This window comes from Nannospalax galili, unplaced genomic scaffold (assembly GCF_000622305.1).
Source record: "Nannospalax galili isolate Female #2095 unplaced genomic scaffold, S.galili_v1.0 scaffold111, whole genome shotgun sequence".
NCBI classification, from domain to species: Eukaryota; Metazoa; Chordata; class Mammalia; order Rodentia; family Spalacidae; genus Nannospalax; species Nannospalax galili.
Window position 1 is genome coordinate 795,521 of NW_008330487.1, and position 27,778 is coordinate 823,298.

Below are 27,778 nucleotides of genomic sequence, written 5' to 3' on the forward strand. Positions count from 1 at the left end.
TCAGTGAGATCCAGAGATCCACCTAATGTTGCTTCCTCAGCTTGGTGCCCAGCTTTTCACATGAGTTCTGGGGATCCAAACTCAGGTCCTCATGCTTGCCTGGCAAGCAGGTCACCAACTGAGCCATCTTCTCAGCCTAGGGAAACAGTTTTAGCAGCTGATTATGAAAGCTGTCACGAAGAACACGGATGAAGAGATGTGCAGGGCAAGGCATACAGGAGCCTATCAGGAGAAGAACGCTCTGGAGCTCTGTCTTTTTGGGTCTCTGCATGTCCAATGCTGGTAGAGTGCAGGTGGAAAGCTGGCCACGCCTGACAGTGTGTTCTCCTGTATGGTGTGCCTTCCTCCAGGGCTTGGGGCAGGACTTGGAATGAGGGTCTTATGACCTACTCTCGGATAAGGGTAGGTTAGAAAATTTCATTATGGCTGGCCCCAAGACCAAAAGGTGGGGAAAGATCAAAGTTTCTTAAGAGAATTTCTTTATGGCTGGCCTCAAGACCAAAAGGTCGGAAGAGAACAGAGTTCCCATGACTGCCTCAGAGAAGAGATTCTAGTTTCAGCGACTTGCCTTGAGGACAGAGATCATAGATGTGACCCTGGCAAGTTGCTTCCCCTTCTCTATTCATCCCTGCCCCAGTTTCCTCCATGGACAGAAAGGAGGAATAGTCTACCTATGCACACCTATCTCTCTGGTGGACATACTTGGCACAATATAATAACCACCTCCTCCCATCCCATAGTAGGTGCTGTGTGGGACACCCCAGAGCAGGAAGCAGGTTGCTCCTGGAAGGCTGCTGGGCCTCAGCCTTGGGAGGGGACTGTCCTAACTGTGGGTGTCACAGCCACAGTGGTTTCACCAAGTGAGTGGACTTCTAAAAAACATGTCAATCAAGGCCCAGGGGAGAGCTATCTGGGAAAAGCTAAGGAAAGAGTCCCTTATTCACCCATCTCTCTAGACTGAACTCCAAGTTCAGCAGAAGGCAGCATAGTCTGCCTCTGGCTCCACCTCACACCCTCCTGAGCCTCTGTCAACTACAGGTAACACAACACTCATTCCTGGCTGTTGTAATCACACTCTGCCCTCTGTCCAGTATTCCTGGAGAACGGTAGCCTTCTCTGTTCTTGAAGCTCTTCTCCCCCAACCCCGATTCCCTAGGGGTGTCATGGAGCCTGTGATCATGACCCTTGTCTGTAACTGATCAGTCTATAGGTGGACACAAGTCTAGAACCAAGCTAATCAGATTTCCTAGAAAATGTCTGGGGGCTCAGGAGCTGTTTCTGGCCGCATGCCCTTCCATGGTACAGAATAATCTAGAGAGAAAGGCAGAGAAAAGGAGTGGGGAGCGAGGTTCAGTGAGTAAAGGTACTTGTTTCCAAACCTAGCAATTTGAGTGTGATCCCCAGGACCCATATAGTAGAAGGAGAAAGCCAACTCCCACAGGTTGTCCTGTGACTTTGATCCATGTAAAATAGCATTTGAGTACCCCCCACACACAAAATAAATAAATGTAATTTTAAAAGTTGAGAGAGAGAGAGGCACAGAGCATCACCTAACAGTTCTGGGGACCTGCCTCTAGTTGTGCTGTTCCAGTAGTCCCTGGCTGGTTGACCTTAAGTTTCTAAAGCTATGCTTCCTCACCAGCAGGGAAAGGACCCAAGGAGCTAACAGGATGGTGCTGAGCTCCAGGCCTGGCCCACTGCAACTCAGACAGCAAAAATTCCTTTCCCTAAATGGACACCAGGCAGGGATGGGGTTTGGCAAGATATCAGGAAGATATGAAGCTTCAGTTCTCATGAAGTGACAGAACTTTGCAGTGCTGAGGGGATTAGAGTCAGGTGCTACAGAACCCCACAGAGCCCCACAGGAGACCAGAATGAAATCCAAGTGCCACACTGGGTAGCTGGAAAGGATGGAGCTGAGAAAAATTAAAAGTCTGTCCCATTATTTTGTGGGAGAAGTTGTCAACAGGTATATCCTATGTGACAGGGAAGAATGCCAGATGAAGGGTATACATCCAGGTGAGCAACAGGAAAGGCTTTCTTTAGAAGAAGGGCATTTGAGTTGGGGAGTGGGTTTTAAAAGATGAGCAAGGATTTTCCAGGCAGGGAAGGGGATGGAATAGAGGACAGGATTATCAGAGACTATCATTACTCATGTGTGTGTGTGTGTGTGTGTGTGTGTGTGTGTGTGTGTGTGTATGTATGTATGTATGTGGTGTGGCCCCAAACTCACAGAGACCTGCCCGCCTTTGTCTCCCAGTTCTGGGATTAAAGGCGTGTATCACCATTCACTACTTTTTAATAAATTTTTTAATTAAATGCATTTGTGTGCCTGTGTATTGCCCACAGATGCTCCCCGAGGAGCTGGAGTTACAGCTCACAATGAGCTGCCTGATAAGGTCACTGGGAATTGAACTCATCCTCTGGAAGAGCAGCAATACATGCTCTTAAACCACTGAGCCATCTCTCTCCAGCCCTTCACTACTTTTCTTAACCATTACCATCAGCCCAGAGCAGATGGACTGAGGAGCTAGGTGCGCTCAGTTCGAATTCTGTCTCAATCACTCCTATCCTTATGACCTTCATTAACTTAGAACTCTGTATGCTAAAGAAACTGTTTTTTAAGGACTTAGATGAGATAATCGATGTAAAGTATTCAGGAACACTGTGTTTGTGGGCACGTAGTCAAAGCATTTGGTGAATGTATAGGTCGTTAGGAAATACTTTTACATGGTCAAGTCCAATCCTTTCAAATGATCACGACACTATTTATTGGGCTTTATAGATCAGTTGGTAGAGTATTTGCCTAGCATGCACCAAGCCCTGGATTTAATCCCCAGCACCAGAGGCAGGAGGATCAGAAGTTCAAGCTCTTTCTGGGCTACATAGAATTCCAAGCCAGCCTGGGCTACATGAGGCTACATGAGTCCTTGGCTAAAAAAAAAAAAAAGACCAATAAACCTGATCAATATCATACAGAGCCACGGGGATCAAACAATCCATATTTATCTAAAGACCAGTGCCCTGGGCTCAGAGGATTCCTGGGTTAGTGGTCAGGCTTTCTAAATAGGCAGTGATCCGCTCTGCTTCACTGTAGAAGTACACCCAGCAGCAGCGGAGAATGGGGGATGGGGGTAGGAGGGGGGCAGGTGGGGAGGACAGACACCAGGCACCTGGTGAGGCTTCCCGCCTCCATCCCCAGCCTCTCCCAGTCTAGAAGAATATCAGGCTGAGTCCTTGTGGATCCGCCGTCACAAATCAGAGCCTCAGCCAGCAGACCAAGCTGCGCCGGCTTTCCCTCCTTTCCCCCTCCCCCGGCAGCTTCCGCCACAGGTCCTTGTAGAAATTTCCAGCCTCACCCAGGTCGGGATTTTTCCGGCAGGGTGCGTCCTGGGGCCGCAGCAGCAGAGTGGCCTGGGCCCGTGCGCCCTTCCTCCGGACCCCACGCCGGCGTCATCCCAAGGCCACCCGGTGGCCCTGAGTCCTCCGGGACCGAGACCAGGCCAGAGACGCCGGGCTCGGGACGTCCTGGCAAACAGGAAGCAAGACAAAGGCGGCCGCTTATCGACCACGCACATTTCTTTCAGGTTGATGCCCACAGGCCTGGGGGACACGGCTGCTGGAGCTGAGGTCGCTATGCACTGCTAGTGACCAAGAGGCTCCCGTCCTCACCTCTCGGGCCTGCTGAGGTGGGGCGAGGTGGAGTCCTGCCCAGAGGACTGCCCCATTCCCTGTCCCCCAACCCCACACAGCTCCCTGTAAATCCCTGGCATCTGTGTCCAGATGGACCCACAGCTGGAAGATTGGGCTACATGACACCCTATCATTGTGGGCACCAGGGTCCAACTAAAGATCCAGACCCCCTCCCCTGCTAGGAGTTTCTAGCACAGTCGAGGAAATCCACAGACTCCTGAGTAAGGCAAATAGTGAGTAAAAGGGCAGCTGTGTGAGGGGGTTGTCTAACCCATGCTGGCTGGGGTGGGGGTGACTTGAGTCCCTTGCCTGGCATCTGACATATCAGTCACCCTCAACAGATACTGTGTGAATAAAACCCATGCCCTGGCTTTGAAATAGTAGTGAGACAAGTGAGTAGCATTAGAGGGTGTAGATGGAGGACCAGCATGTGCCAGTGACTGATAGTCTGTGTGTGCTGGTCATCTAAAGAACAGGGAAGACCTGGAGCTGTCCCTTTCTTTCTGACAGAGTCTCATATAGCCCAGACTGGTCTAGAACTTGCTATGTAGCCCACACATGACCTTGAATTCATGATCCTCCTACCTTCCACTGCCTAAGTGCTGAGATACCCTGGCACAGGGCAAAGCGACTGGTGAGGAGGCTGGTTGGGCAGGTCCCTGCCTGACGCCTGGCCTATTTTGCTGGGCCTGGAGCTTGGGCATATGCTATAGGGAGAGAGCTACCAGTCAAGGCCTAGCTTGGCTCACACTAGGGAAAGGTGAGGGTCCTGCTTCCCTGGCTGGAAAACTTTGTCTAAGAGACAGGTCTACCAGCACTGGGAGGTGGGTCCCTCTTGCCTGCTGGGCTACATCTGTTGATTGGTGGACTGGGGCAGCCCACTCCTAGTCTATGCAATGCTGATTCAGCATCTGAAAGGTAGTTCTCAGGGCCCACATTCTCTGCAGGTCAAAAGCCATGCCACCCACCCATGCCCCTCCTCCAGGTGGCTGAACACTGACAGAACTGAAAGGAAGCTAGCCTGCCTGCCAACCAGCAGTGTGTGGTCCTCCCTCCCTACTCCATGGTCTCTTTCTTATCCTCCCCTCCCCGTTCTGACAAGGTCTCAGGTGGTCCGGGCTGTCCTCAAATTGGCTATGTAACCTGTGCTGGATAGCTTTAGTGTCAACTTGACACACCAGGGTTGAGGGAGCCTCAGTTGAGGAATTGCCTCCATTGGACTGGCCTGTGGCCATGTCTATGGGGCATTTTCTTGATTGTTGAATGATGTGGGAGGCCAGCCAACTGTGGGTAGTACCACCCCTGGGCAGATGGGCCTGTGTTGCATAAGAAAGCAGGCTGAGCAAGGGGCCAGGGGAGCAAGCCAGTAAGCAGCGTTCCTCCGTGGTCTGTGCTCCAGCTCCTTCCTCCAGGTTCCTGCCCTGAGTTCCTACCTTGGGCTCCCTAATGAACTGTAACCTGGGAGATGTAAGCCTTGTGATGTGAATAAACCCTTTCCTCCCCAAGTTGGTAGTGGTCAGAGTGTTTTGTCACAGCAATGGAGAAACAAACTAGGACATAACCCAAGGATAACTTGAACTTAGATCCTCCTGTTTCCACCTCACATGTGCTGGGCTCACAAACTTGCCCCATTTCCCAGCTTGTGGGCAGTCCTTTCTGGTGTTCAACCATGGGCCACCTCAACTCTGACCAGCTTTCTAGAACCCTGTGGAAAGTCTATGACACTTTAGTTATCAATACTTTGGCTTTATTTTAAAATAGTGAAAAGAAAAATAAATATCTTTGAAGAATAAGAACACCGTATTGGGAGTGGAAGGGCAGAGTGGAGACAGGAGCCAGGGAGACAGGCAGAATTAACCAAAAAGAGAAAGAATTAGAAAATAGGATGGGGTGGGGCAGTAGAGTGAAGACTGGGGCTGTCTTGGCTCCTCTGGTCTTAGGCTTGGGGAGTCAGAGGCCTGGGTCTATAGGCTCTGCTGTTTCCAGGCCAGGCCGGTTGGCTGGGATATCTGGGGACTCCCACCAGTCTCACACACCCGTGGCTCCCAGATGGGGTGCGGCAGTCAATTGATCAGTGCCAGGGATTAGCACCTGGTGCCCAACCATGCTCAGGCTTCTATTGGGTGCCACGTAAAGGCTCTTCAGTGGCTGTTTTGCAGGCTCCCTAGACCAGTCAGGACTAGTGCCCGTGACCTCAGTGGTGACCCATGTCCTCCATGCCCACGCGGCCCCAGACGCCCAGCACGAAGCTCTCGATGTCGCATTCGTTGGCCCCACGCACGATGCGGAAGTGGCCTCTCTCACCCCACCATGGGCCCCACGAGTTGGCTGCAGTCTGGGGGATGAAGAGGACAAGTGAGGCGGGGGATGGGCAAGGAATGGAGAGGGTAGGGACATGGGACACAGCCTTGCACCAGGGACTCACCCAGTATTTGAGCGTCCTTCCATCAGGCAGCTTCTCCTCTCCCCACCTGGTGGCAAAGCAAAGGAGGTAGAGGAACACTGATTACATCTGCTCTCGGGTGCCAGAACCCAGGCGACACCCCCCCCCCCGCAGCCTGCCCCTGTCACTCCTGAAATCTCTGTGCACCCTGAGACCTGGTGAGTGTCTGCCCCCTCTGCACAGCCTCAGTCTCCCCATTTTTCAGCTGCGTCTCTAGGCCCCCACAAGGGGAAGGCACTTTGAGTGTAAGTGGAGGGAACTTGGGACTGGTCCCCAAAGGACACATATGCTGGGGCCATTCTGTGAGAGTTCACACATCTGCTTACTCTCCATCATCTAGGGAGCTAGGGACATGTGTGTGCCAGGGACCAGAAGCAAAAGACTTAGTCAATGTAGATATCTTGGAAGCCCCAAACTCCTGCTGCAAAGCACCTGTCACTGGATAGGTATTTTCTTGATCTGAGATCCATACCCTAATTGTGTTGACAATGGAGAGCCATGACCCTAATATGTGTTACATCAGAGGGGACAGTTGAGGGCTGTGGAATGATCAACCCAGATCACTCAATGAGTTGGCCAGAGCTGAGATGAGTCTCTTTTTAAATACAGGATCTCATATACTTGTTTTGTAGTTAAGGATGACCTTTAAATCCTGATCCTTCTGCTTCCATCTCCCAAGTGCTGGGATTGCAGGCATGTGTCGCCACACCTGGCTTAACTCTAGCATCCTCATCTATATTTCAAGGAATGATTTTTATCCTCACATGTAAGGAAGTGTTTGCAGACACCCTTCAAATCTCCCTGCTGTCTGTGTATCCCCAGACCAGCCCTTCCTCTTTGAGTCTATTTCCTCTTTGGAAATGGGAGGAATAGCCTCAACTTGGCAGAGACCACAAGGATTCAAGAACTCCCAGTGTTCAACCCTGCTCCCCTAACCCCTTGTGCCCATAGGAACCTCACCCTGTGATCTTGACTGAGTGGGTCCCATGCCTGCGGTACTGCTCCGGCCTCCCCAGGCTCACAGGTGTGTGGCTGTAGATGCCACTCTGGTATAAGAAGAAGTCCTCGTGTACCTCCATGAGTGCTGCAGGCAAAGACCAAGACAGGGCCCACTTGGCCCATTAGTACAGGCTCAGATGCTGAGAGTCCAGATGCTAGGGCCTTACGCTAGAAACTAAGTGACTCCTCCGGGGACTTCATGCGGCGGGGGGGGGGGGGGGGGCATTCAACGTCTGTTCCCACTGGACTCATTCCCTAAGGCTACACAGACCATTTAGGTCCCTGTGTCCAGCCTCTAGCAAGAAGTTTCTGGAATTAGGGACAGGCTAGGGGTGTTTACCTTGAACGGGGCCATTCTCCATCAGCTCCTTCATGATCTCTTTTTCCTGGGGAAGGGATGTCCATCAAAGTGAGGTTTAGCCTTTGGTAAACTCCCATCTCTGCTTCTGCTCCCTTGTCACCCACATTCACACTTACATCGGAGCCCAGGCGGTAGGCAGGAGTGACCTGGTAGATGTCATTGGAATCAACCTGGCTATTGGGGCATCGAGCAGTGGCTTGGCGCTTGCCCCGCCCTGTGGCACGGCTGTGCATCATACAGCGAGGTGCAGGGTTAGCTTCATTCTGATCGCGGCCAGAGAAGGGATAGCAGTTGTCAGATACCACCCTGTGGAGGCAGCAGAGGGGAACAAGGGCCATGATGCTGTAGTGCTGCAAAGCCCAGGCCCTGCTGCAGGATGTCCCACCACTTTCCCACCCACAATCCTTGTCACATACCCTCGACGCCTCAGGAACCACCAAGCACCATCAAGACGCCCACCTCGGCAGCCTTTTTGGTGGTGGGTGTCGCAGGAGAGCAGATTCTGGGGTGATAGGATAGGTGTCATGTGTCCCAGAGAATGGATGGAGACCCGGTCAGATGCAACAGCTGATGGGGAAGGCAGAAGAGGTTGTCAAGAACCAGGCCTTGGCCGTCGTCTCTAGTGCTAGCTCCTGCCCCTGGACATACCTGCTGTGGAGAAAGCCCAGGAGCCTGCACAGTTGCCCTGGTCCAATGGCTCATGGATCAGGTTGGGCCACTTCTCAGAAGCCTCAAAGGCAGTGGGTAGCACTTCTCCTGGGCCCATCACCATCTGCAAGACAACGGTGGCCCTGCTTGTTTCTTGGCATGGCCTAGCTGCCCCTCAGAGCCCAGGCCTTGGAAGGCCATTGAGAGACCGGGGCCTTCTGCAGTTGAATATGGAACTGTCCTGCTGCTGAGAGGTTCTAGTTACCTCCAATGTGGACTTGAGTGGAAAAGCACTGTTTAGGGCCTTGCATGAATCACATAGGGGTGATGAGGCCTATTTTATAGCTGAGGCACCCGAGGCCAGCAGCAGGAGAGACACCAGGCCAGGGTCACCCAGCTTCTCACCCCTGCAACTTTTCTCTGTACCTTCTCATCTGCCACACCCTCCTTCCTGCCAGGGTAGTGGCCTCCAAGCCCCAAAGGACAGGGGAGGGAAGAAGCACTGAGGTCCCATGACCAGGCAGGCCGCCAAGACAAACAGCAGAAAATAGCAAGTGGCCCCAGAGAGAAAGGCAGGGCCAGGGGCTGGTCACCCTGGCCTTGAGCTGAAGTCCCCTGGCCTCTCCCCGTCTGCCTTGATGGACAGTTCTTCTAGCACCAGCCCCACCCAGGCCTGCTGCACAGAGTCCTCCTCCTTCCCCTTTGACTGGCCAAGTCTGGTGGGAAAACAGAAGCCCCCTCCTCCCTCGGGGCTCCACTGAGTCGGCATTTTTTCCGAGAATTGTCGTTCTCTGGCCAGAGCTGAAAGAGTGTCTGCCCTTCTTTTCCTAAAATACCAAGGTGACCTCTTGGCCCCTTGGGTCTTGACCCATCTGTACTGGAACCAACAGCATTTTTCCCAGGCTGAGGAGGCAGGACGGGTTGCTGCAAACACCACAAGGTTTAGAAACTAAGCTCAGCACTGCCAGAGAGGGTAGTGACATGCCCAGAGACACACAGCCTTGTCCTAAGGGATAGATCGAGGCCCTTGGCAGATCAAGACAGATGTACCAGCATCCACTGAGGAGATGGTGGAGTTGTGGGCAAGGATGCACTTACATAAATCTCATTCATGTTCATGACAGAGGAAGATGGACGGATGGTACCCAGGCGGTAGCGAATGCCTTCATCCAGGGTCATGCCCCAGAAGGCACTGTGGTTCCCAGCCTGCCACCTGAAAGAGAGAGGGTGAAGGAGAGTCATGGATAGATCCATCAAGGCTACAAGCCTTGGTGCTACACGTAGTGGCTACAGGGCTACAGGAATACAATTCAAATGTGTGTGTGCCTCGCATATTAAGCATCTCTGGTGGAGTGTGTATGTGCACATGCATGTGTGCTCCTGTGCCCACCAAGACCACGCCCAGAGCCTCTCACCCATAGTTGCCCTGGTTGATGGTATTGATCATGTCTGGGTCCACCAGGCATGGCTGATGGTCACACTCCCACAGCCCTTTCTCCTGGCAGGTGCTGGCGAGAAAAGAAACAAAGCATTTGTAGGGGTTCAGGGACCCTCTGAAGGATCTCAGAGGTCCACATGGGACTGGAATTCTGTATCAGCAGCTACAGTAGACCTCATAGATGATCCCACTAAGCCTGATGGCTTTACAACTTCAAGTTCACAATTCCCGAGTTCATCTCCGTTTCCCAGCATCTAGCCACTATTCAACATCACTGGTGTGGGGATCTAACAAGAAGCTAGGCTTAACCAGGGCCAACCAAGTTCCTGTTTTTCCTTATGTCTCAGTTCTCATTAACTGCAGCTCAGCTCCCAAACCCTGGACTTCTTATGCGCCGATCCAATCACACCTTAAAACACACCCAGAATCCAGACCCTGTCTCATTCTTTCTATAGCCGCCAGGATCTAGTTACCTTTCCCCTGGATCACTGCTGCAGACTTCTTGTTCTTATCCCTGTCCTGCACCATCCCACGTCCCCACAGTATATTTTTAACACAGCTGCCACGGCAGCCCTGTTAAATCTAAGTCATATCATGGCATGCCTCTGCCCTAACCTTCCATTGGCTTCATTGTACGGAGTAAGAGCCAAAGTCCTGAAGGGTGACAAGCCCTGTGTGATCTGCTTTGTTCCCTCCCTGACCCTTTACTCCAAGGTTCTAGCTATAGTGGTTGTTCACACCAGCCATACTCCTGCCCCAGGGCTGAGGAGCTGTTCTTCCTCCCACACCTCCCATGGCTCCCTCTCATTTCCTCCAAGTCTTCATCGGAATGCCACCTTCCCAGAGAAGTCTGGTCACCCTGCACCCTGTCTTAAAACTCAGCATCCACCACATTTCTTGCCCCTCTTACCTGCTTTATTGCTTTTCTTAGCATGCCATCAGTACTTGGCATCCTACGGCTATGTTGCTTGTGCTTGTTTTTTTTCTTTCCATTTCTTTTCAGACAGGGTCTCTTGTAGCTTAAGCTGACCTTGAACTCACAATCTAACCCTCTAGAATGGCCTTGAAGTTCTGATCCTCCTGTCTCCACCTCCTGAGTATTGGGAGTACAGGCATGCACCACAATATTAGGGTTCTTTAACTTTTCAAACAATTTTATTTTATGTGCATGTGTTTTGCCCACATGTAAGTGTACCTGTGTTGTGCAATGCCCAAAGAAGTTAGAAGAGGGTGTCAGAGGGAACTAGAGTTATAGATGGTTGTTAGCTGCCATGTGGGTGCTGGGAGCTGAACCTGGGTCCTCTGGAAGAGCAGCCAGTGCACTTAACCACTGAACCATCTCTCCAGCCCCACCATGCTAGGTTTCATGTGGCGCTGGGGTAAAACCCAGGGATTGGTGTCTGCTAGGAGAGCAGTCTACCAACTGATCTAGACCAGCCCACTGCACTTGTTTCCTCATAAATTCTAAGAACCTTGCAGGTAGGAAAACAAAACTTAGTGCATAGAAGGTACCCAGTAAATATTTGTTTCTATTTTGCTGGGGATTGAACCCAGGACCTCGTGAATGCTAAACAAATACTGTTTCCTGAACTACATCCTCAGCCCTTTTTGACTTTATTTTGAGACAGGGTGTCACTTAGTTGCCTAGGCTACTGCCTGTAGCTCAGGTTATCCTTGAACTTGCCCTTTTCCTGCCTCAGCCTCCAGCACAGCTGGGATTATAGAACTGTGCTCCCAGGCCCAATCCCAGTAAATGTGTGTTGAGTGGCTGAAGCAGTACAGCAAAGCAGCTGAGAATGTAGACTGGAGTTCAAATCCTGGATTCAAATCCTACTAGCCAGATGTGTGGCCTTAGAAAGGTTATTTAAACATCCTTCTGTGTCCTTCTCTAGAAATCGAAGAAAATAAGCAGTTTCCATGCTCTAGGGATTCAATGGCAGGTCTCTAAGGACCCATCGCAGGCACTCTCAATGGTTACTGTCCTTGCTTTAGGAACCCCAGGTCCCCTTCTGAGTTGCAGGCTCATATCCAGCTGACCACAACTATGCTCAGCACCTCAGATTAAATAGATACTGGCCTTCCCCTGACCTGTTCCTCCCAGAAGCCTCTGCTCAGAACATGGCACCCAGCTTCTGAGTGCCATGGTGTGTGCTGACCTGCACATGTTCCCCCATCAGCAGGTGCCAGGGATGCCACATCATGAGTCCACCTTCCTGTTATCCCTCTACTGCTGCCCCAACTCTTGGCCCTCATCACATCTCACCTGGACTAGGAGGATGGCTTCCTGATCAAGTCCTCTGCCTTTTCAGGATCCAGCCATCCTCACTCAGCAATCCCTTCCCCAGCTTCTCTGAGGCCAGACAAATATATGAGCAACTCGAGTCAGACTCCAGGTCTCAAAATAACTTCCCTTTAACACTCAGAACAAACTGGTGCTGGGACATGGCTGAGCTCTCTCCAATCTCTGCTGCTCATGGGTCCTATCGAGAGAAGTTTGTCCTTCTCCTAAGTGGTGTCCCCATCAGGGTCACTTGTTTGACTTCTACCTACTCCATCATAAATGTCCCTGCCTCAAAGCGGCCTTCCCTCCTTCCCTGGTCTCCTCCCCACTCAAAGTGAGGATTCCAGTAGTCTTCTTACCCTACATACTACCTGCAACAGCTTGTCAAGATGTGTGCGTGTGCGTGTGTGCGTGTGTGCCTCTGTGTGTGTGTGTGTGTGTGTGTGTGTGTGTGGCTTTTCCATGTCCCTCACCATGAAACTAGAAGCTTCCACAGAACAAGACCTGTGCCTGTCTCCTTCTGCTTGTACCTCCTAGGCCCAGCACAGTGATGTGACACAGTAGGTCTTCAGTAATTAGATGTCAAATGAAGACTTGAATTCTAGGCATTCTATAATGCTTTCACAAGCTCATAACTCTGCTATTACAAGATGCTAAACAGCCTCCTTCCAGGCAACCCAGGGCACCCGCCTCCAATACCACCTTATAAGGCGCCTCAAGGGAGCCAAGCCCCAATATGGCTGGCTCTCTGGCCCTGGAGCCAGCGGGAGGTGCTCAGCAGGGCTTGAGGGGCCTGTGGGGTTCTTCCTTCCTCAGCTGCCCTTGGGCCCTGCAGAAGCATCCCTGGTGGCAATGTCCAGCCTAGAAGGTACATAGACACCCCTATATACAGCACAGAGCCACCAAGAACTGTCCTGAAGGCCAGGCTGGGTGGGTCAATGCTTTCTGTCCCCACTTCTTGAGCCCCAGGGCTGCCCAAGCAGGTCTAGACAGGACTGGTGGCAGCAGGTCCCAGCATTCCAGTGGGGCCTGGGACAGAGTAGAGAATGTTAACCCCTTGGAGTCTACCCTATAGGGACAGCAGAATCTTGCAGGCAAGCCCCACCCTTCTGAGCACACACACACACACACACACACACACACACACACCCTCCCTCCCTTCACCCAGACACATGCCAGCACCCACACATAGGCCCCGCTCTCACAGTGACCCAGGCACTTCTCACCCAGTGAGGCAACAGCAACAGCTATGTGCAACGCATTCCAAAAAGTTTCCTTTTCCCTGAGGCCTCCCAGCCCAGGCAGAGGGAGGGGAGGGGTAGGCTCAGGGCAGCAGAGACCCCACTGTTTCCAGGAAGGCCTTTGCACTTCCCACCTAGCCCCACTTTACTTCCCAGCTCAGACAGGACATCCTCAGGGCCCCTTCCTCAGCTGTCAGGAACAGGGGATCTAGGGGTGGGGAGAATGCACATTCCAGGGAAGGCCCTGCTGCAGGCCACTGGCTGACTGCCAGCTCAGCCATCCCTGACCCTTATCCAGCCCAGGACAGCGGATGCTGTAGTCAGAGGTTTCCTTCCTGGCGTCCCCTTCTCAGACTCTCCTGTGACAGTAAAATCAGCTAGGAGGGATGGTGGGCCAGCCCTAAACCAGGAGAGATGAAGAAAACTCCCAGCTTCCCAGCTTAGGTGTGGCACCCAGCCAGGCCACCATGGTTGACCACTCCTAGGTATGTGACTGGAATCCTACTATATGAGGTAGTCTGGTCATTTTTAAAGTCCCTATATTACAGATAAGGACACTGGGGCCCAGAGAAGGGAAAGGACTTGTCCCCAGGAAATGGATATCAGGGACGGGATCGATATCAAGCCTGTCGGTCACCAGGCCCTCAAAGTGAGGCCCCTCCCAGCCCCCCACATTTACCATCGATTGCAGTTGTCCCAGTAGGTTCCAAAGACTGGGTAGATGCGGCCCTCGTGCATGCATCCTAGAGGAAGGGAGAGGAGAGGAGTAGAGCCCTGCCAAAGACATGGCCCCATACCTCAAAGCCTCCTGAGATTGTCCTAGTTATACCCCAATCCCAACCCTCACTGAATCTAAAAACTATAGCTCAGGACATCTGGAAGGCCCCACACCAACTGCCACCCAGGAAGCTTCTCAGGGAATTCAGCTTGGATCCTTGCTGCTTCTCCTGGATGCCAGTCACGTTGTTCCTGGTGCCCTTTGTCACTCAAATGAGCTGGGATTTGAGCATGGAGCATGGAAGGGGCATAAGGAAACTGAAGGCCAGAGATGGTAACACCCTTAAGATAGCACAGCACTCCGAGACAGCAACTCAGACACTGCCTCTCCTAGCTCAAAGCCTGACAAGCTGGGGAAAGGGATTCTCTCATTGGAGCAGGGTGAAGCAGGGAAAGACGGTGTGCAGGGGGCGGACTGGCCACCTGGAATGTACGGTCTATCTTGGAGGTATAGAATCCTAAGCAAAGGCAAGATATAGTTAAGACAATCTGACCAGCCCCTGTGTGAGCTATCAGCCTAAGGGTGAGTCAGCAGGCAGGTGGCACCCTCGGTGTCCTGAATGGAACAGGACTGGGAGAAACAGTGGGAGCTTGCCTGCTCTGTGCCCCCTCTCTTAGAATCCCAAGTAAGGATCTTGTCTTTCAGTCAAGCAGGATCACAACGGAGACTTCCAGAGGACCAGGGTCTCTCCCAGATTCTGCAAAGCCTCCCCTGGAAGTGTCCATAGAACAACCTGTCTCCCCAGCCTGGCTAAGTCTGGAGTTGACAAAGTGGCCTGCCCTTCTGACTGTCTTGGTGCCCACCTTGGATGGGAGGGAAAGGAGGTGGCACACCGAGGCAGAAGTCCCAGAAGTCGGGGCAGCAGTCGGAGACCGTACGGTTGCAGAAGAGGTCACAGTAACAGGTGGCGCCCAGGTAGGGCAAGGCGCAGTCGTCAGAGCGGCCCCGGCAGCACAAGTCCTTCTCCTGGCAGTACCGGCCGCCCGCGTCCCGGATGCCCCGCAGGTGCAGCCCTGGCGCCAGCTCCCTGCGCCAGCGACTCCGCCGGGCCCCCAGGGCAGCCTGGCCAGCCAGCAGCAGCAGCAGCAGCCCCAGCGGACATCCCCACATGGTACCTCCTGGGCCCGGGGAGGGCAGAAGTCAGGAGTCAGAGGCGCTGGGTCCCACAGACTCCCTCACATACCAAGGACGGATTGTCGTCCCACACGTGCCCTAGAGCTGCGAGCCCCGGGGAATCAGCAGGGTCAGAGACCTTGATTCTTGAGTCCCGAGGCAGAAGACAGCACCAGGCGTCACAGTTTGCTCATAGGGACACGGGGACCCGCAAGAAATGGGGCACCTCCCTAACCTGCCCTGGAACCTTCAAGGACAAGGAAATGCAAGCCAGCTCAGGCGTTCTTACTCCGTCCCCAGCACCCATCCTTCCTCCAAGTCTACCCTCCTGCTCTCGGTCCCTCTACCCCTCCGACATAGCTCACTTGGGTCCTGGACTCTGTGCCTTCCTAACGCCCCCCAGCCACCTCCGTGGTCCGTCCTGCCCTCTTCTCCTCAGTACTCTGCGTCCCTCTACCCCTCCGTCTATGCCGATCCGCCCTCAGTCTGGCTCCACCATGACCTCTCCTCTCTGTTCCATCTCCCTACACCCCGTGCCCTCTGAGTGGGGAGCGTCCCTACCTGGTGAGGGGTGTGGGCTGGACCCAGGCTGCCCTGCGCGCCTCCGCCTCCAAGATCTCGACTGCCAGACCGAGTCAAGTGAGGAGTGTGGGGCGGGACGCGTTTTGTACCGCCCCAGCGGTCTGCAACCGCCCCGGCCAAGGGCTGCGGGAGGGCGGGGCGGACTCGAACTTACCTGGGGTAGCCCGTAGCTTGGAACTGGGCCTTGGAGCTGGTCAGGAAGAGACAGTTTGAAGACGACGAGAACGTGATTGACCTCTTTGAGGGGTCTCTGGTCAGTGGAAGCCGCTCCTTGGGGGGCAGAAATGCAACTCAGGCGGAAAGGATTGTCAGACACTAGGAAGAACTTTCGTTTGGATTTTACTATGAGCCTGAAGAGGTTTCCTGGAGAAGGGAAGCGGCAATCAAGCTTTGGAAGAGTGCTAGGGGATAAAACGTTTTAAAATTCCTCTAGACCCCTCAGTAGGAAAAATAGCCACGAATGTCCCCTTCACAGTGACCCTAGGCTGGGGGTCACTCCAACTTACAGCAGCTCCCAGGAATGCCGGGAATTCCCAGGGGATGGTTCAGGAAACTGCAGGCTGAGGGCACTTAGGGCAGCTCCACCCCAAGAGGTGGGTGTGGTGCCCAGGCCACGTGCATCCAAAGCTCCTAGTGGGGTCTGCACTCCCAACCTGGTGGGCTCCTTGCCTGGCACTGCCCCATCCACCAGGCCCAAGGGCATCCTTCTTGGCACCAGGCCCCTGGGAGGGCCGAACATCAAGATTGCTGGCAGCTGGGGCCCCCTGCAGAGCCCCTTCCGCCTCTGGCCTAACCCCCGCCTTGCCTTCGCACAATGTGGCTTCTGTCGCTGGTGGCCTGCCTGCTGTCACCTTGTTCCTCCACATTGTGCAAGCTCTCTTTTCCAACAGGTTGGGCTCAGAGCCAGAGAACTCTCCTAGCCTGCAGGAGGAAGGAGACCACACCTGGATGGCTGTCCTCAGCCTGCTCCTTCAATGCCAAGGGCCGGGGGAGAAAGAAATGGAGGATGTGGGGGCATCCGGATTCCCTTAGTTGTCATGCAGAACTCTCTGTCCTCTCTGTACCCTCCCCTCAGCTGCCAGTCCTGTGACAGGGAAGAAACCAGCACAAGGGGTACTTGTAGCTGAGCTACCCCCTGCTGTGGGGTGTGGGGTGGGGGTGAGTCGCCAAGGGGGATCCTCCCTGGTGGCTAAGGTGCAGAGGCACACACACACAAAGACTTGACATTTGCATCGTGCAAGGACCTTGGAAGACAAAGCTTAGAAGAGAAACAGGCTCAAGAGAACAGACTTGGGTTGGGATGTAGCTTAGTTGGTAGAGTGCTTGCTTAGAATGCATGAATCCCTTGGTTCAATCCCCAGCACTGCATAAAAGGTGTGGCTGGGGCTGGCGAGATGGCTCAGCAGGCAAAGGCACTTGCTACCAAGTCTGATGACCTGAGTTCAATTCCTGGAACTCACATGGTGGAAGGAGAGAACTGAGTCCACAAAGTTGCCCCCTGACAACCACATACATAGCCCACACTCATTAAATAAATTAAATAAATAAATACTTTAAAAATGCCTATAATGTCAGCACTCTGAAGGCAGAGGCATTTGGACAGGTCAGGCTCATTTATTCTCAGGTACATACCCAGTTCAAGGCCAGCCTGTGCTACATGACCCTGCCTTAGAGAAAGAGAGAGAAAGAGAGAGAAAGGAAGAGAGAGAGAGAGAGAGAGAGAGAGAGAGAGAGAGAGAGAGAGAAACAGATTTATCCAAGGTCACACAGCCAGAACATGGGCTCCCTAACACGCTGCCTGCCAATCCATGCCAACCCACCTCTTCCCCCCCCCTAGACACCCCTTAGTCACCTGTAACAGGTCTCAACACCCTTCTGGTTGGGAAGTCCCTTTTTTTCTGTCTAATCTCCATTCATCTTACTGCAAGGTGGGCTCCTCAGAACTGATCAATGTCATGTTCTCTGATAGTCACATTCTCATACATATATAGTGTGTGTGTGTCCATGGAGCTGTGTTGGCGGGGTGATTTTGTGTGAGTGGCTGTCAGTCTGGGTCCGTTTGTCTGTCTGCTTGCTACAGGCCTGTGCGTCTGGACATTTTGGCTATCTGCCAGTATTTGTCTGTCTGGATCTATTCACTTACCTTTCTGCTCCCCATGCTCATGTGTTTCTGTGTCCCTGGAGCTATGTGGATAGTGGTTGTCTCTGTGTCTGTACAGGGTCTGTCTGTCCGTGTATCGAATGCTTATCTGTGTATGTGGCTGGTTGTGTCTGTGTGTGGCTGGAAGACTGTCTTGCCTGTGAACACCTGCCTGCTGGATGTCTCTGGTGCTGGGTGTGCCTAGGGGTTTGGCTGTCTGCCTGTCTGTGTCTGTCCATGTATAGGAGACAGGAACCCAGAGCTGGAGAGGAGAACAGGGCCAGAATGCCCCCTTCATCACAGTGTTTGGCAATAAGCCACTTCAGTGGAATCTCGTGACTCACTGATTCCTTAGCCAAGAAGCAGAGGAAAAGGGCAGGGCCTAGGGGTGCCGGACACCCCACTTTCCTTTTCCCCAGACCCCCTCCACCCTGATGACTCATTCTCTAATTCTTACTCAGAGTGGGACCCTGTCCAAGGGCCGGGGACAGAACAGCAGGCAAGGGACACCAGCAAGGTTCCCTTTACCTGCTGCAGCCCTCTAGTCTTCTTAGGAGGCAGGTGGCCTGAGATTCCAGGGTGACTCTGTCTCCCCCAGACAGGACCTTAAGCAGGTTGTCCCTCTCTGGGCCTTGGTTTCCTACCTGTTACCACCACCACTTGAAGGCCTTCCTGAACTTTCTACAGTGGCGGGGAAGCCAGCCAAGAGTGGTAACATGTCTAAAGACCTACAGTACAGAAGATGCCTGACCTCCTCTCCTCTTTCCACAGAGAAGGAGCTTGTCGCTGCTGGAGCCTGGAAAACATTCTCCAGAGGCTGAGGGCGAGACCCCTGCTCCACCAGGTCCCTGGACTTAAGGCATCCAAACAGCACTTGAGCCAAAGTTAGGCTTCTTTGCACCTCCTGGTCATCTGTACAAATCCAGAGTTTTAAGCAATGATGCTAGGAACTGAGTCGGAGATCCAGGCCAGGCCTAGTGTCACAGCCTGTTGTGGTATACTTGGGGGCCTTGGGAGTTGTGTTTTAAACATGCCTGCAACTGGGTGTGGTGGTGCACCCCAAGGTCAGCAGAGAATCGGGGGATGGGTTCCCACAGGGAGGCAGAGGCAGGTGATCTCCCTAAGAAAGATCGAGACCAGTATGGTTGGATCAAGTTCTAGGTCAGTTGGAGCTACAGAGAGACCCTGCTTATTAAAAAAAAAAAAAAAAAAAAAAGCCTTGCGGACTAAGGATGGAGCTTATTTGAGTTATTTGAGTTGACAGAGTGCTTTCCTAGCATGCATGAAGCCCTGGGCTTGACTCCTAGCACTACATAAACTAGGTGTGGTGGCCACTCGCCAGTACTTCTAGCATTGGGAGGCAGAGGCAGGAAGATTAGGAGTTCAAGGTCTTTCTCAAAAAATAAACAGGCAAGAACTGAGCTTTGATGCAGCTAAGACCCTTTCTCAAAAGATGGACAAGAACCGCCAGGCGTGGTGATGCACACATTTAATCCCAGGACTCAGGAGGCATAGTCAGGCTGATCTCTGTGAGATCAAGGCCAACCTGGTCTATATAGTGAGTTCCAGGCCAGCTGGGGCTGCAGGGAAACCCTGTCTCAAAAAAAGAAAGACATGCCAGGCGTGGTGGCGCACGCCTGTAGTCCTAGCACTTGGGACGCAGAGGCAGGCGGATCTCTGTGAGTTCAAGGCCAGTCTGGTCAACAAAGTGAGTTCCAGTCCAGTTGGGGCTACAGGGAGACCCTGTTTCAAAAAGACCAAAAACAAAACAAAACAAACAAACAAACAAAAAAGACAAAACAAATGGACAAGAACCAAGCTTTGATCAAGGCTAGTGCTGGACAGTGTGTGCAGCTGACACATGGAGGTTGTGGGAGATGAGAGAGATGCTGGCCACGATGAACTGTATTATACCATGCCAAGTCATGCATTGAATTTTTTTCATTCATTCAACAAATATTTGTTGAGCTCCAATTATGTGCCTGGCTCTATGTCAGGGACTGAGTGTTGAGGACTGATCTGCATGGACTCAGGTCCTACTGTGGTGAAGTCCGAGATGGGATGGGCAGATAGACACACAGATAAGCACAAAGCAGACTAGGACGTCATTCCCAAACATTGAGTACTGTGAAGATGTGCACAAAGCCTGAGGACCTGGATACTGTGGAGTCATGGTGATCTCAGAGACAAGCAGCATCTCAGTGGACACTTGCAGGATGAGATGATGGACCCAGGCCTAGAGCTAGGATAGGTGTTCCGGGAAGTCAAATGGTCAGGAGCTTAACCCTGAGGCTGAACCCTGGTGGGTCTACTGGACCAGCAGGAGGCCCAGAGTAATCCTGGATGGGACAGAGGAGCAGGAAGCTGGGACAAGCCTGGCTTCAGAAAGGAGCTAGAGTTGTCTTCTTCCACTGAAGAGATTTAAATCTGGGAGGGAAGCCCTGGGTGATGGAACACACCTGTAATCCTAGCACTTGGGAGGTGGAGGGGGGAGAAAATGAGTTTGAGGTCAGCCTGGCTGAGCTATCTTCTCTAAATAAAAAATAAAAGTAAATAAATAAATAGGGACTGGAGAGATGACTCAGAAGCTAAGAACACTTGTTCCTTCAGGTGACCCAGTTTTTGTTCCCAGCTCACAATCATCTTTAACTCTAGTTCTAGGGGACCTGATACCCTCTTCTGGCCTCCACAGGCACCAGGCCCAAACATGATACGTGCAAGCAAAACACTCATACACATAAAATAAAAATAAGTCTTGCCAGGTGTTGTGGCGCATGCCTTTAATCTCAACCCTTGGGAGGCAGAGACAGGTGGATCTCTGTGATTTCAAGGCTAGCCTGGTCTACATAGAGAGTTCTAGGCTAGCCAGAGCTATATAATGAGACCTTGTCATGATTACTTAACTAGTTAATTAATTAAAACATAAATAAATAAATCTTTAAAAATAAAAAGTTAGTGAGGGGGCAAAATAATGTAGTTTACACATGCCACAGTTCCCTCTGCTGCACCATAGAGAACAGACTGACACAGGACAGAAGTGAATCCTGAGAGGCCTCATTGGCAGGCAGTGATGGAAGCAGGCTCATGGTGCTGAGGCTAGAAAATGGTGTTCAGAAGTGGTCCTGTTTGAGGCATATTGTGGAGGTGAATTGACAAGACCTGCTGTGGAGTAGGATGCCCAGGGATAGAGAAGAGACATCAGTCAAGGTGGCTGGTTTGCCATTGCCAAACCTTTGCTCCCCTTCCTGCTGAGGGGTAGAACCTGTGCCCTGCCCCTTGAATCTGAGTGGACTCAGGAGAGCTTTGACCAAGGGAACCAGGGTGACCTGTGCTGGCTACTAGCTAGGCTTGGAAGGGAGGAAGCAGCAAGAGGCCTCAGATGCTCCCACAGAGGACCCTGCAGAGAGGCCAGGTATAGCCATATACCCCCTGTGGTCCCAGCTACTGGGGTGGCTGAGGCAGGAAGAAGGTTTGAGCCCAGAGCTCAAGGCAGGCCTAGACAACAGAGTGAGATTCCATCTCTAAACCTTCTGTCAGGGAGGAGGGCATGGCCGGTGAGATGGGAGGAAAGCAGATGTGTCCAGAAGCCAACAGGAAAGGGTTTCAGGGAGGGAGAGGGGCTGTAGCTACGTGGCAGTCTATGTTTATAGGATGCCCTGGGTTTGGTCCCAGCCCTGAAAAAGAAGGGAGGATGAGCTCCATGGTGTGGTGGTTGAGTAAGATGAGAACAGATGGCCCTGGATTGGACAACAAGGTTAAGTTAGAGCAAACGGACAAGACAGCCTTAGTTAGGGGCGGGATGGAGGCTCTATCCCAATGGACACAACAAATGGGGGCCAGTAACTTGGAGAGGATAAGCAGAGGCAATTTGCTAGCCAGTCTTCATATGAAGAAAAACAGAGAACCGGCACCAACTAGAAGGGACTGGGGGTCAAGCAAGGGTTGTGTCCAAATATAGAAGATATAAAACATGTTTCCATGCCTATGATCCCAGCACTATGAGGTAGAGGCAGGAGAATCATAAATTCAAGATCAAGGGCATCCTCAGCTACATATCAAGCTCAGAGCCAACCTGAGCTACATAAGACCCTGTCTCCAAAGAAAAAAAATAAAATAAAATCATGTTTGATTTTATGGCCAAAAACGGGTGACCTAAAAGAAGGAATTGGTGAAGTGGAGCGAGGGCTTGCCAATGAAGACCTTTTCTGGTTTTGGTGGTAGTATTTGGGAACTGAACCCAGGGCCCCCCTCAACATGCTGGGCTCTGGCCATGCAGGGTGATTGGTTGAGGTTGCTGACCGTGGCCTTGCTGTGACCCCAGCCCACTGGTAGCTGTTTCTCAGCATGTTATCCATCACACTCTGCAGGCACCAAGCACGAATCTTTTCCCAGCTAAGCCTATTAATTCCACCTTATAGACAAGTCAAGCCTCTGAGAGACTCTTGGACTTGCCTGAGGCCACCCAGCTGCCGGAGACAAAGAGCCCTAAACACATTACCTCTGCAGCAGCTGCAATACTCCAAGGACTAGGCCAACTCTAACACTGGTGTTTGTGGTTGCCACTTGTGGCCGGAAGTGGGGAAATACAGAGAGAAGAAACAGCTTTCTCTTTCCTGTGGTATTTCTGTGCCAGGAGTATTGGGAGCCAGCTGAGCTCTAAGGGCTCCTGAGTGTCATTTCCTTTTGAAGTCTGCTTGCTATGTAAGGCCACCACGTCTCCACCTCCAGCCATATCTAGATTGCTGGTTCTTTAAACCCTATACCAAGAGTCTTGGGATACTTGGAGGCATTAGCTCCCTATCTCCCTCTTTTACTTTTGCAATAATGGGGATTGAACACAGTGCACACTAGGTGAACACTTTACCCCTGAGCTATATCCCCAGTTCTCTTTTTACTTCTAATTTTGAGACATCACCTCACTAAATTGTCCAGTCAGGCCTTGAACCCATGCTATCACCCAAGCAAGCCTTGTGCTTGGGATCCTCTCATTTCAGCCTCCTGAACAGATGGAATTACAGGCAGCTCCACCAGGCCCTACTTCTTGTCTCTTAATTATCTGCCTCCCTCAGTTGGAACCACTTCCACTGAAGCGCAAAGCATCAGGCAGCAGCTCTGTGTCCTCACAGGCGAATCTCAGAGCGAACGCTGTTTACAGGAGCATGTGGCGAGCCTCTTCAGAGTCAGTGCTGTTCTATCTGTTTACAGGAGCCTTTCCACATCTCACTTACATTTCCCGGAAGTCTCCATTGTCCCAGCCAGGCATATCGATAAACAGATGAGTCCTGACAAGTGCAAGAGCTCTTCCAGGCTGAGTGCAGCCTCCATATTCCGTTTTGTTCCTAAGCAGAAGTGATAAAGCCCTCTCTCCCACAAAAGAATCGCTTTCCATCTCCAAAGCTGGGTCCTGGGAGAAAGCACCAGGGTGTAACCTTAAGGGTTGGAGGTTTGGGGCCATGGAAGTAGAGAACATGATCTGATTTGGAAAAAAAGAGTCCTTGTAAGTCAGGTGTGGTGGTGCACACCTGTAATTCCAGCACTTAGAAGGTAGTGACAAGAGAATCAGTTCAACACTAGCTTGGGCTGCATAAAACCCTGGGGGAGGGGGAGAGGAAGGAAGGAAGGGAGAGAGGGAAGGAGGGAGGGAGGGAGGGGGGAGGAGGGGAAGGGAGGGAGGGAGGGAGGAAGATATCTCCACATTTTTATCATCTTAAACAGCTAAGTTGGTGGAATTTGTCATGGCAACTCTGGGAAACAGTGGTTTCCATTTCAAGGATGGATGAGGCCTTAGATCTTCTGTGTCAAATGGAATGTGCCAAAATCAAGGCCAAGTGTAGAACAAGCCAGTACAAAGCAGCCCATTCTGGCAAAATCAGAATGAACTGGCTCAGGTGATATCAATCATGCTGAAGCCTGGTACAGTGGAGCACAGCCTGTGATCTTGGTGCTCTGGAGGCCAGGGCAAGAGGATCTTGAGTTAAAGGCTAGTCTGCACAGTGAGACTCTCAAAATCACCTTGAAGGGGCTCACTCCCTCTGCTGTGGTGGAGTTTACCACTGAGGTGAGAAACAGACTCTGGAGCCAGATGAAGCCCCATGCCTCAGTTTCTCCATGTGTAAAATCAACATTCTGTTACTGAAAGGTAGTTGTAGGATTCTACAAATTTACAGCTGGAAGGAACCAGGAATTGACATAGTATAAGTGCAGTGTCTACTATGATTAAACTCATCCTAACCGAGACAGACAAGACCACATAGTCCAGCAGACTCACGTGGGCTCCAACCAAGCCCACCAGGGAAAACTAGCAGAAACCAGTATGAGCGGGTGCAAACCTCCTGAGTCAACCCGCTTAACTAAAACCAGATTACACCAGTCAAAACAGGATTAGAGCAGTCAGTCTGGGATCCGTGCACGTTGCCTGCACCCACGCAGGTCTCCCTATGCTCAGTACACATCAGCTTGCATAGCGGCCGGCAGCTCTGGCTCCCAGGAGGGGCGACGATGTCCAGGTGGAGAGTCCCAGAAGCCGCCTCGGAAGGCAGACAGACAGACCCAGCAATGTGACTGCTGCTTAAAGAAACACTCAAATTCTTATGTCAGCTCGAAGCTCAAGATCAGAATTCAACTTCACATGAATTAAACAAGAAACACAGGATATGTGGTCCAGGATCCTGAGAGGTGGCTGGGTGGGGAAAAGGCGCTTGCTCCTAAGCCGGACAATCTGAGCTCAATTCCTAGGACTCACATGGTGGAAGGAGAGAACGGACGCCTGCAAGTTGACCTCTGACCTCCACAAACAAGCTGTGGCACATACATGGCCCCCCCACACAAACAAACAAACAAATATAAAATGGAAAAATAGAAGAAACACAACTGGACCCTGTGAGCATCCAAAAGTTTCACCAGGGCCTCCAAGACAATCTGAGCTCGATTCCTAGGACTCACATGGTGGAAGGAGAGAACGGATGCCTGCAAGTTGACCTCTGACCTCCACAAACAAGCTGTGGCACATACATGGCCCCCCCACACAAACAAACAAACAAATATAAAATGGAAAAATAGAAGAAACACAACTGGACCCTGTGAGCATCCAAAAGTTTCACCAGGGCCTCCAGCACCTCACTTGGGGAGGAGGAGGGTTGCAACCTCGAGGCCAGGAGCTCAATGCAGTGGTGGCAGGCCAGAGGCAATGGGAGTTGCAGGTGAGAGGCCCAGGCTGTAGGTGTGTACTTACATTGACTTAGTGGACACCAGGACACTTGGAAACCTGAAGTCCTAGTGGTTCATGGTTCCGTCCTCCCAGGGTGACCCTTCTACAGACCACCATTGACACAATAGTCATGTCAACGGGTGCCAGTCCATGCCTCCTGATGGAGTAGGTGCTGTGGAGCCAGGCTGAGTGACAGTAACCCTTCCCTCCCTGTAATCAGACCCTGAAAAAGGAGGGGGAATACAAGGGAGTCCCCAAGTCCCCATATGGTTTCTTGGACACAGACGTACCTAAGCAAAGGGAGGCATGTGGGCAGAGACCTGGCTGCAAGTCAAGGGTTCCTGTGGGTTTCTGCCATGCTTCAGTGTGCTCTTAAGCAAGTCCTACTCTATCTGGGCCTCACAAAGCACATTTCATCTGAAATGAAAATGTGTCCTCTGTGCTCACGCCTCATGTGCTCTAAGTGAGCATATGGAAAGCCAAGGGCTCATTGGGTCCAACCCTCTTACAGTAATCAAAGGGGCAGAGTCATGGAGCGGGGAGAATTGGACTACACCCTGAATCTACCAGGGGCTCTCACAGTGGGGTGAACATTGAACATGGGTTATCTCTTCCTCCCCCAATACCTAATGTATTATTTCTATTTCACAGATGGGGAAGCTGAGTCCCAGACAAGACCTGCTCAGACACAGCTATTTGAAAAACATTTGTATCCCTAGGGCCTCTGGAACAGAATGTAGGAAGGAGAGGCCAGAGGTCATGGAGGATACAGCAGGATACAGCGCAGAGTCAACCTGCAACTTAAGGAAGAAGGTTATACACAGGAGCAGCTGGTAAGAAGCAGGAGGACAGAGCCTATCTTCATTTTATTTTTCTTTTTTAAAAAAAATTTATTTATAGCCAGGTGTGGTGGCCAATGCCTTTAATCCCAGTACTCTAGAGGCAGAGGCAGGTGGATCTCTGTGAGTTCAAGGCCAGCCTGGTCTACATAGTGAGTCCCAGGCCAGCTGGGGCTACAGGGAGACCCTGTCTCAAAAAGACAAAATAAATTTATTTATTATTTTTATTTTATGTGTATGAGTATATTGCCCACATGTATGTAAATATATATATGTTGTACAGTACCCATGGAGGTCAGAAGAGGGCATCAGATCCCCTGGAACTGGAATTATGGACAGTTGTTAGCTACCATGTAGGTGCTGGGAATCGACCCCGAGTCCCCTGCAAGAGCAGCCAGTGCTCTTAACCACTGAGCCATCTCTCCAACCCTTCTTTATTTTATGGTTAAAAAAAAAAAATCTGTCAGTGGAGCATGGTGGTTCATGCCTATAAGCTTAAAGGTGAGGTGACTGAGGCAGGAGGAATTCCGAGTTCAAGGCCAGTCTGGTTATAGAATGAGATCCTGTCCCCCCAAAAATCAATCAGGGGAGATGGCTCAGTGGGTAAAGTGCCCACTGTACAAGCATAAGGACCCAAGTTTGAATCTCCAGTAACAAAACCCAGGTGTGAAGTAACCTCAGTAACTGAGTTACCTGTAACCTCAGTACTGGGGGTGGGGCAAGAGGTGGAGTGGGCAGAGACAGGGACATCCCAGGAGCTCATAGGTCAGTCAGTCTAGCTGAAATGGCAAATTCTAGGTTCAGTGAGAGACCTTGTCACCAAAAACAAGGTGAAGAAGCAATTGAGGAAGATAACAGCCATGAAGGCCAGCACACATATGTACAGGAGCATGTACCACACACATAAAACCGAAAGAACAAAATAATAAAACGGGCATAGAGGTACACATTTATGATCCTAGCACTTGGAAGGCTGAGGCAAGAGGTCCAGAAGTTCAAGTCCAGTCTTGGCTATATAGCAAATTTGAGGGCATTCTGGACTCCAAGAGACCCTGTTCAAATAAAGCAAAACAACAGCCAAAGAAGAAAAGTCTATAAAACACGTAGTCAAATGTCTCCCTCTGACTCTGCTGAGCTTGCCCTGTTCTGGCTTCTCATCCCCACCTCCCACAGGTCACTTTCTGTTAGCATTTCCTGCATTCCTTCAGAGCTTGTTTATGCAGGTACAAAAAAAGACCCTTTGCTTCTAGCATCTGTTTCCAAATAAGAGCTAACTGCACCTGGCTGTGCCTTGTCTTCTTGGCCACACATCTGAGTGCTCTTCATCGTAACCAGAGGGCTTCCTGATTCTGTGATACCTGTGCATAACATCCCATTATACAGATTGAACTAGGTCACGTAACTAATTCCCTAGGGGTGGGCATTTGAATTGTTTCCAGTTGTTTGGTGCTAAGACAGAGCCCAGGGCCTGGCACATGCTAAACATGTGCTCTACCTCTGAGCTCTACCCTCAGCCTCGGAGTTGTATCTATTTTATTTATTTATTTATTTATTTATTTATTTATTTATTTATTTTTGTCTTTTTGAGACAGGGTCTCCCTGGAGCCTTAACTGTCCTGGAACTCACTATGTAGACAGGCTGGCCTTGAACTCACAAAGATCCGCCTGCCTCTGCCTCCCAAATGCTGGGATTAAAGGTGTGTGCCATCACTCCTGGCATTAAGATTTATTTTGATTTTATGTATATGAGTGTTTTGCCTGCTTGTAAGTAGGTGTACCACATGTGTGCAATGCCCTCAGAGGCCAGAAGAGAGTGTTGAATCCCCTGGAACTAGATTTACAGATGGTTATGAGTTATTATGTTGGTGCTGGGAACCAAAGTTGGGTCCTCTGCAAGAGCAGCAAATATTCTCAACCACCAAGCCATCTCTCCAGCCTGTTATTTTTTAATTTCAGAATCATAAACTGTTCTACAATAACCCATGGTGTGCAAGAATATTGACAGGATAAATCCC

At 51.4% G+C, this 27,778-nt stretch overlaps 1 protein-coding gene across 2 annotated transcripts; it reads right to left on the minus strand.

Annotated features, from left to right (window-relative positions):
• Positions 1–5,429: 5,429 nt before the first annotated feature.
• Tinagl1 (tubulointerstitial nephritis antigen like 1) lies at positions 5,430–15,953 on the minus strand. 2 transcript variants are annotated; one of them, XM_029553635.1, is made up of 12 exons: positions 15,732–15,953; positions 14,686–15,000; positions 13,784–13,847; positions 9,560–9,652; positions 9,243–9,357; positions 8,145–8,268; positions 7,913–8,063; positions 7,613–7,802; positions 7,476–7,521; positions 7,097–7,220; positions 6,119–6,164; positions 5,430–6,028 (listed from the first exon to the last, which is right to left on the minus strand). In XM_029553635.1, the coding sequence occupies exons 2-12, from the start codon at positions 14,990–14,992 to the stop codon at positions 5,888–5,890; spliced, it is 1,401 nt and encodes a 466-aa protein (XP_029409495.1). In that variant the 5' UTR covers positions 14,993–15,000; positions 15,732–15,953; the 3' UTR covers positions 5,430–5,887. The 2 variants fall into 2 exon arrangements, with proteins under 2 accessions (XP_029409495.1, XP_008846438.1); XM_008848216.2 differs by lacking the exon at positions 15,732–15,953 and adding an exon at positions 15,557–15,630.
• Positions 15,954–27,778: the final 11,825 nt, after the last annotated feature.